Source organism: Bos taurus, chromosome 22 (genome assembly GCF_002263795.3).
Source record: "Bos taurus isolate L1 Dominette 01449 registration number 42190680 breed Hereford chromosome 22, ARS-UCD2.0, whole genome shotgun sequence".
Taxonomy (NCBI): Eukaryota; Metazoa; Chordata; class Mammalia; order Artiodactyla; family Bovidae; genus Bos; species Bos taurus.
Window position 1 is genome coordinate 48,824,237 of NC_037349.1, and position 9,183 is coordinate 48,833,419.

Genomic DNA, 9,183 nt, shown 5'->3' on the forward strand with positions numbered 1-9,183 from the left:
GCCTTCCCTCTGCCCCGCTCCTTCGGCAGCGATTGGCGCTCTGCGTGGTGCGTCCCGCCTGTCATTAAAGTTGATTCGTGAGTTAGGAAAGGTGGGAGGAGAGCAGATTACAGAGGGGGCCCCTCCCTCCCATCCCGTCCTGGGGAAAAGTCACGTGGCGCTTCACTCCGCGCCTGTCACCACTCCGCTTGTAAAGCTTTCTTAAAGGTCCCGCTGTCTCTTCCCAGGGCCGGTCCTTTTGGGGATTTCTACAACCTAGCTCGCGGGGGGTGGCACGGCCCTGGGCCTTCCTACCTTCGCAGCTGCCTAGTTCTGCTTTCCCTCTCGGGCCTGCTGGAGTGAGACGACCCCTCAGGTCTCCAAACGCAGAACCCTCTTTGGGACTGTGCAGCCGCCTGAAACGGTGACCACCTAGGCGCACAGGGAATGGCACGGAGTAGGTGTTCAGATCGCGTTTGCTGAACTCGCTGGGAGTTGTTCATGAATTAGAGGAGTCGACAGGACTTCGGCCCAGCTTGATCGCCCCTTTCCTCCGCTCCATCCCCGGGAGACTGCGGGAATGTAGGGGAGAGGATCCCTGGAGCGGGACGCCCCCGAGGATAGCTCTTGGGACAGGCACAGAACTGGGAGCTCCGGGATAGGGACCCAGAAGTGTCTTGGTCGGGCCCCTGGGAGAGTTGTAGTGGGTTCTGGGCGGCAGCGCTGAGGCCGAGCGAAGGCCAGGGGGCTGGTCTCCGGGCTTAGGGGACCGCTCGCGTGCCCGCAGACCCCGTGGGGAGGGGCGCCGCAGCTGCGGCGCCTTTAAGCTCGGGAGCCGCGGCGCGGCCCCGCCCCCCCGAGGACGCCTGGGCGCGCGGCCGCCTGAGACGCTGTTTAATTGGGGCTGTCAGGCCGCGGAGCGCGCGGAGGGCCGGGCGGGACGGAGGCCGGGAAGCCGGGGCGGCGGGCGAGCAGCTCGGCGGGAGGCGGGCGCCCGGAGACGCGGCTGGGGCCCGCGCGGCCGGGGCGCCGTCCCAGGGCAGGGCTGCCCGGCCCCGGCCCCGGGCCGCCCGCGCTCCCCATGAAAAACCAGCTCCGCGGCCCCCCAGCGCGGGCGCACATGTCGGCCTCGGGGGCGTCGGCGGCTGGGGACACCGGGGCGGGGTCGGAGCCCGGTGCGGGATCTGGATCTGGCGCCGGCACCGGGGCAGACGCGGCGGCGGGCGCAGGGGCCATGCCCTGCAAGAGCGCCGAGTGGCTGCAGGAGGAGCTGGAGGCGCGCGGCGGCGCGTCCCTGCTGCTGCTCGACTGCCGGCCGCACGAGCTCTTCGAGTCGTCACACATCGAGACGGCCATCAACCTGGCCATCCCGGGCCTCATGCTGCGCCGCCTCCGCAAAGGCAACCTGCCCATCCGCTCCATCATCCCCAACCACGCCGACAAGGAGCGTTTCGCTACGCGCTGCAAGGCGGCCACCGTGCTGCTCTACGACGAGGCCACGGCCGAATGGCAGCCAGAGCCCGGCGCTCCCGCCTCGGTGCTTGGCCTTCTCCTGCAAAAGCTGCGCGACGACGGCTGCCAGGCCTACTACCTCCAAGGTAAGGGCGGCAGCGAGACCCAGTCTGGAATTGGGGCTCTCCCGTGGCTCCCGGATGCCCCCGACGGAGGCGGCTTTCACTCCCCGTGCCCGGCCTGTCCAGCCGGCGCCACGTCTCCCCCGCTCGCATCCTCCCCTCCAGGGCTCCCGGCCCAAGCTGTGCGGGTGTAGGCTGGTACAGTGGCCCCCTCTACATCCCTTTCCGGGCATGATCTGAGTGGGCTGAACAAACTTTTCCCCACTTGGGCTTTCCTTTTTTCCCCATTGTTGGGGCCATGGTAGCTCCCAGGTTCCCCTGGAGCCCGGCAAAGGAGGGATGGTCCCCTCCTGGGCACCAGTTCAGCTCCTCCAGCCTGGAATGGGTGTCCCTGGAAGGCCAGAGTTAGGACAGGAGCCTTTAATCACCACCCTCGCCCCTGCCAGGGCAGAGGGAGAGTTTGGGGGACTCTGGGCATCCCCGTGTGGGGCTTGTCACTGGGGAATCACCACCTCTTGGAAGTGCTTGGGGCAGGGCTGTAAGGAGTGTCCCTTGCCCCAGCTCTGGTTTTCCGAGACCCCCAAGTCCTTAGCCAGTCACCCCAGAGGTGGTGGAAGGGGGAGGCAGCCCTGGGAGGCGAGTGACTGCAGCCGGTGTTTCCAATTAACATTCCAAAATGGCCTCTTGCTGGCAGCGGGGCGGGCAGACGGGAGGGGAGAGGAGGCCTGCGGCACCCTCGGGCACAGGGCCCATGCTTAGCTGCAGCGCGCTCCCCATTTCTTGTCCCTGTAAAGCCCCCAACAGCCTCCCCTTCTGTGGGTCCAAGGCCAGGGTGGGGGTATCTTGGGTTCTAAGGTGGGTTATGGAAAAGGAGCCAGGACACCTTTTATGAACTTGCTCCTGCTGGGGGACAGAACCAGCCGATACCTTCACTACCCTCCCTGGCAGTGGTGGGAAGTGGGAGCAAGCACCAGATTCCCAGTCGAGGGCCCAGGCCCTCTGCCTCGAGCTGACCCAGATGCAGCTCTGGCCTGTGATCTCTTCTGTAAGAGGGTTTGCAAACCCAGAGGTATTGGCCTGAGATGGGGTTGTTTGCTTTCCTTTACTGCTTAGCAATTACCGAGCACCCATGGGTGCCTGATGCAGGGGAGCCATGGAAGAGGCAGGGGCTGGATTCTGTCCTCAAGTGCCCTAAAGTCAGTGGTGTGGCTGGGGCCCTGAAGCCCTATGGGTTAGGGTATGGTGCTCAGGCATGTTACTTTACCACCTGGGGTCTCAGTTTCCCCATCTATAATGTGGGCCACAGGACAGATGAGGAGCAAGCAGGAGAGAGAGGGTCCATGTGTAAATACTCAGCACTGCTTGTGCTGTCCATTGGTGGTGGCGTGGTCCTTGCTGCGAGGAGCCCAGTTTGGGGACACTGGCCAGTGGCACTGTCGGTCTCACGCGGGCCCTGTCCACCCCTACCCCCACCCGGGGCCACAGGTGGTTTCAACAAGTTCCAGACAGAGTACTCGGAGCACTGCGAGACCAACGTGGACAGCTCGTCCTCGCCAAGCGGCTCACCACCCACCTCGGTGCTGGGCTTGGGGGGTCTGCGCATCAGCTCTGACTGCTCGGACGGGGAGTCAGACCGAGAGCTGCCCAGCAGTGCCACCGAGTCAGACGGCAGCCCGGTGCCGTCCAGCCAGCCAGCCTTCCCCGTTCAGATCTTGCCCTACCTCTACCTCGGCTGCGCCAAGGACTCCACCAACCTGGATGTGCTCGGCAAGTACGGCATCAAGTATATCCTCAACGTCACGCCCAACCTGCCCAACGCCTTTGAGCACGGGGGCGAGTTCACCTACAAACAGATCCCCATCTCTGACCACTGGAGCCAGAACCTCTCCCAGTTCTTCCCCGAGGCCATCAGCTTCATTGGTAAGAGCTCCTGTGCTCAGGCAGGGGGGGCAGGCGTGCGTGTCGAGATGTGTGGGGCTCTGGGTGTCGCCCATGCCTGGCTTGGGTACCTCTGTGCCTGTCGAGGCTTGTGTGCAGCCCTGCGTGTGCCAGCCTGTGCCAATGGGTGTACCGGGGCCCACTGTGAGTCACTGAGGCCCTCGGGGCTGGAGCAGGCCCCCGACCTGCGGGCTCTCCACAGCTGCTGGAGCAGCGTGGACTCTGCTGTCCAGACACCTTGGATTTTCTGGCTGTGCTGTTTGGAGCTCAGCACGCTCAAACGTCCCAGCTCTCAGACCTCCCACGGGTCTCACTTGCCTTGCGTCACACCTCAGCACATGTTTCTTGAGGACGGGCTGTCACGGTGCCTCTTTGGGCTCTACTGTGTACCTGAGGGGGCTGAAGGGTGGTCTGGAGCCAGAGGCCTACCCCAACCTGGCAGCTCTTGGGACGTGCTGACCCAAAGAGCCTCAGGGTGGCTTCAGATGTTCCCGGCAGCCTGTGGGGCTGGCTTGGTGTCCAGGCGGTGAGGGGAGGCAGAGGAAGGCCTCCCCCAGATCAGTGTGTCTGCCATCTGGCTCGGCGCCCTCTGAGCCCCTGCATCCACAGCCTCGGCTGACTTGGGCTCCTTATCTCTGACCTCCCTGCCCGCTTCCTCCTCGGCCAGCTGGAAGCTATCAGTTGGCAGGTCACCGTCCCTGGCTCGGCCATCCCCAGGATTCAGGAAAGGGATATGGGATGAGGGGGTGAATGTAAGCCCTGGGCTCTCTGAGGCTGGTGACCAGTGTTCTGCCCAGCCTCCGGGCAGCGTTTTCCCGCTGGCGGCTGTGTCCAGTGGAGGGCGTTTTGGTGTCAGCTGGGCCGGGCTAGCTTTAATAACAGGAAGTGGGAGGCTTCCCCGCCTCATCCGCTTACTGGGAACCAAAACTAGGTGCCTGGCTGGGAGGAAGGAAGGAAGCTGGGGCGGGGGAGGGCTTGTGTCAGGGGCTATCCGGAGCTTCCCGGCTCTGCCCCGAGGACGTGCCCAAGAGGGTATGGGTGCCACCTCAGCACTCGTGGTCTCCGCAGCTAGGTGTGGGGTGAAGGGGGTCCCCCACGACTTTCCAGGGCTGAGCCTGATTTGTAGGTGTTTTTATCCCTCTTGAAGGCCCCTTTACATCAGGGGAAGGGGACAGAACAGGGTATAGAGGTGGGGGGAACCTCTATATGTCACTCATCCCTGTGTGACAAGAGAAGGAAGTGAGGCTCAAAGATCCCACAGGACTTGGGGGTAGGGGGGGTGGGGGCGGAGAGGGGATGAAGCACCAGCCTCCCCAAGACCCAGCCACACCCCTTAAAGAGCTAAAAATAAAGCCAGCAGGAAGTGGTTGTACTTGGGATCACCTGGGTTTGGGTTTGGGGACCAGGCTTCCCCATTATCCTGATGGGGCTTTTCTCCACCACCCCCCTTATCCTGCCCCAAATTTCAAGATCCGACAACGTGTTCCACGTGAATTTGTGGCATCTGTCTCTTCCCCTGCTGGTCTTGCCCCAGTCGGTCCCCGAGTCTGGATGAACCACCTACTGCATGTTCAGCCCTGGGAATCCTCACGTGGGATTGGGAAAAGGGAAGTCCTGCCAGGCCCGAGACAGTGCGCGCCCCCGGGGAGCGGTCTGTGAACCTCCGCACCTCCTGCAGGAGTGGGCCCGGCTCCCGGGGCTCAGGCGGGAACCACGTGGGCCCCAGGGCTGCCTCTCGTTCATCTCTGTCCCCAGCACAGCCATGGCACAGCGGTGCAGCCGCCCTCGGGTCTTGGGGGGAGAGCATAGGACTGAGTTGGTCAGTGGCTCAGCCAGCATGTGAGCTCCGAATGCATGTCAGGAGCCCGGCGCCACACTGAGGAGGGTGCGGGGAGAGCTGACGGAACTTGAGTGGCTGTGCTGGGAGGTGTCACTGGCACACAGGCCGGGGAACAGTCTAGGAAGTGTTCCCACTTAAGCTCCACTGGTGAAACCAGGCTTGGCCCTGGTCCCCCATCTATTCAGGAGCAGGACTCAGGCCCCCAGGGACTGGCTGGGCCCAGTCCAGAGCTGAGCGTTGCCCGCTGGTCCCATGTGGAAGGGCCTCCATGACGCCCATGGCCCAAGGAGGCTATCGGGGCACCCCTGGAGCTGCCCCAGGAGGTGGGCTAGCAGGGGTGAGTGCTGCCTGTTAGCAGGAACCCTCGTGTGGCCTTGTCACTGTGTGTGTCTGCCTGTCTCATTGATCAGATAACCTTGGTAGCCATGCTGCAGATGACCCGAGAGGACGCAGGTGACTCTAGCACACAGTTCTAGCAGCAGGAGGACTGGCAGCAGGCACAGGGCTCACGGAGCCCTCCCTTGGCTCAGGTCTCTCTACTGGCCCTGCGAGTAAACAGGTCTGTCCGACAGAGCAGAAACCGAGGTGCAGGCACGTCAGCTGGACTGTGGCAGAGCCCCTCCATGCTCACGCTCTTCACCTTGACCCCAAGTTGCTGTCCCACCCGCCTGGGACTTCACCAAGTCCCTTGAGAGTCTGGTGGCACCAGTCCCTTGCCATGCCCCTCTCTGTGCCCGACCCGCGGGAGCTCCCTGGAGGAGGCACCAGCCTGACCCATGCCCGTGTATTGCAGACGAGGCCCGCTCCAAGAAGTGCGGGGTCCTGGTGCATTGCCTGGCGGGCATCAGCCGCTCGGTGACCGTCACAGTGGCCTACCTGATGCAGAAGATGAACCTGTCGCTCAACGATGCCTACGACTTTGTCAAGAGGAAAAAGTCCAACATCTCACCCAACTTCAACTTTATGGGGCAGCTGCTGGACTTCGAGCGGACGCTGGGGCTGAGCAGCCCGTGTGACAACCACACCCCCAGCGAGCAGCTCTATTTCTCCACACCTACCAACCACAACCTGTTCCCACTCAACACGCTCGAGTCCACGTGAGGCCGGGGGCACTGGGCGATGGGCTAGCCCCTCCCGGGCCCCCACAGGGCCCGCCGGCAGGGCCCAGGCCTGCCGCCTCTGGCCCGAGGAACCCAGACATCACCTGTGCCGAGGTGAGCTCCCCTCAGTGTCCCACAGCCAGGCCTCCACCGGCAGGACTTTCCGGAGGGGCCCGAGGCGATCAGACACATGGCTTTGGGAGTCCCTTGGGGCCTCTCCTTGTCCCAGGACACTCCTTTCTGCTGATGGCTCAGCCAGTTTGGCTGTTTTTTTAAAAGACACATCCACGGACCTGAGTTTACTTTTTACTTTTGGCAGGTAAACCCAAGCTCCCTGGAGCAGAGAGCGTGTTGAAGCTCTGCTTGATTGCTCTTTTCTGTAATGGAAAGTGTTATTTTCAGGCTACATGCAACAGTGGACTGTATAAACCAGTATTTCATCCCTTTCTTGATCCAGTGAGAGAGAGAGAGAGGTGTTATCAGTTTGTTTTTCTTCCTATTTCAAAAAGCAATTCTTGAGTTTTTGTTTCTGTTTTAATGGAAAAGACAAACCCCACGTTGATCTTGACCAAATGCGTTTTGCACATGTGTGAAGCCTCCGTTTCTGCAGCGGCCCTTAAAGGGGTGGTTCGCTGCTCCCAGCAGGGGTCTCCCAGGCCTGCCCGTATCTCCCGCCTCGGCCGAGCCCACCTGGCGCTGCATTTGCCTGTGATGCCCGCTGTGAGTGGTGGGCTGGACGGGTGACCTTTGCCTTCTCTGCCCACCCACTTGTCCTCTGGTAGTCCCTGCAGACCACCCCAGGCAGAAGAGGAGGCCACAGGGGACTGCCAAGCAGTAGCATTAACCCTCTGGGCTCAGCCCTGAGGAGGGCCCCAGGCCCTTTTTATCCACTACTTCTGTCTCTCTCTCTCTCTCTCTCTGGCTGAGGGAGCAGGCCCAGTGGCTGGGGAAGTTTAGGTGGAGGGCGCAGCCCTGCCTCCCAGGTCTCCTCCTCCACCCTGGCTGTTGCTTGGGTTCCAGCTGCCACTCCCAGCCCCTCAACCCGTGGAAGCCGGCCCTGTGCGCACCTTGCCCATGCCTTGGGTTAAGAAACTCATCCATTTCAGCCCCGGGGGGTGGGGGATGGGGCAGCAAGGGCGGACAGGGAAAGGGGTGTGAGGCCTGTCCATCCCGCCACCCAAGCCCGCTGTCCACAGAGCAGAGCCACGGGTCCGGTATCCTCTGGTTCCGTTCCTTCTCCAAGCTCCATTTTCCCGGGTGGTGGAGCTGCATGGGTCCTAGGGAGGGCCGGGGTCCCTGAGCGAGCCAGCACTCGGCGTGTGAGCGAGGCCACGGAAACCCTGCCCCAATGCATCTTACCTCACAGGGCTGGTTTTCAGGGATTCTTCAAGGCAGCAGGTGAAAATCTTGCCACAGTTGAGAAATTGACAAGAAGCTTCCATGTTGTGTACATGGTTCTCTTTCTCTCTTTTTTACCTTTGAAAAGAAAAACCCAGAAAAACGCATCAGATTTGTGTACATGAGGGTATGCCAACAAGGGTGGCCAGTTTTGCTTTATGATCTTATGAAGGAAAATTTGTGACCCTACATACACACACACACACACACACACATATATATATATATTCCCGAACGGGACTTTGTTTATATTGCAAATAAATATTATTTTTTCTTTAAAATGAGTGGTGTCTGATAAGGGCCAGGGCAATGAGGAGAAGCACTATGGCCATATCCGGGGGCCTGCTGGGCACTTACTGGGACTGGTCAGAGGCACCCAAAGCTGGGAGGAGCAGCTGGGGTGTGGGTCGGCAGGGACACTGGGGCTTTGGCCCCCTGGGTGACAGGAGAGCGAGGTGTGGAGACGTTCCGTGCGCCAAGGTCACACAGCAGAGCCCTGCTTGCCCAGACACACCCAGCACTGCCCGCCCGGACGCTGCCCAGACCGCCCAGCCGCCCCAGGTCCTGACTGGCCCCCGCAGCCCTGGCCCTTCCTCTTGCTGCTCTCGGGGATGGGACATGGGCTGTGCATCTGTCAACCTCACTCTCCCCCACACCATCCCTAGGATGCCTGCAGGACCTGATGCTGGTCAGTGAGTGGGCCAGCCCCACGGGAGCCAGGTCCCTCGGCCCCCCTGAGCCACAGCATCCATTTCTGTACAGTGGGGCCAACACACCCCGATGCCTGGTGTGTTCCCGTTCAGGCATGATGAGCCTTCATTTCCTGGTCTTGACCTGGGCCTCCAGGGGGGCCTGGTCCATGGCTGGCTTCCCCAGGGCAGCTGAGCAGCAGCCCTCTAGACGGGCCCCTCTGGAGGCTTCAGACTCAACCCTGGGGGAAGCAGGGGACACGGAAGGGGCCTGGAGGGATTGGAAGGCCATGGCCTGGGGACCGAGGCCCCCAGTGGGCCCACAGCCCCACATCAGAGACAGGGGACTGGGAGCCCCGCTGCAGGGGCTTCACCTCTGACCGAGTTGGCCCCAGTCGGGAACCTGGGGGTCTGGGTTGCTGACTCCCATCTCCCCATCTCTGCTGCCCCTCCCCCGCCCCGCCCCCCCTGCCCCCGCCCGGCATTATCCCTTCTGCTGTGACCAGCACTGGACTGGCTCCAGGTGGCAGGTAGGTGGGCACAGCGGGAAGAGTGACTGATTCAGCTGCTTCCTTAGGACCCCCCACCTTGGGGCCATCCAGGCTCCCTCCTGTGTCCTGCCCCATCTCGCCATGAGTTACATCCAACAGTCCAGTCTTGGCCTC

The 9,183-nt window shown here is 62.2% G+C and overlaps 1 protein-coding gene across 1 annotated transcript; it reads left to right on the forward strand.

The window, feature by feature from the left end:
• Positions 1-883: 883 nt before the first annotated feature.
• DUSP7 (dual specificity phosphatase 7) lies at positions 884-8,110 on the forward strand. The gene is made up of 3 exons (NM_001435167.1): positions 884-1,577; positions 3,039-3,473; positions 6,125-8,110. Exons 1-3 carry the CDS (start codon positions 1,061-1,063, stop codon positions 6,430-6,432), a joined length of 1,260 nt encoding a protein of 419 aa, NP_001422096.1. The 5' UTR covers positions 884-1,060; the 3' UTR covers positions 6,433-8,110.
• The last annotated feature ends 1,073 nt before the right edge of the window (positions 8,111-9,183 follow it).

Coding starts and splice junctions, on each gene's coding strand:
- DUSP7 (NM_001435167.1), top strand. CDS start 1,061: ATGAAAAACCAGCTCCGCGGCCCCCCAGCGCGGGCGCACATGTCGGCC. Junction 1,578..3,038: donor CCAGGCCTACTACCTCCAAG/GTAAGGGCGGCA, acceptor CCGGGGCCACAG/GTGGTTTCAACAAGTTCCAG. Junction 3,474..6,124: donor CGAGGCCATCAGCTTCATTG/GTAAGAGCTCCT, acceptor CGTGTATTGCAG/ACGAGGCCCGCTCCAAGAAG.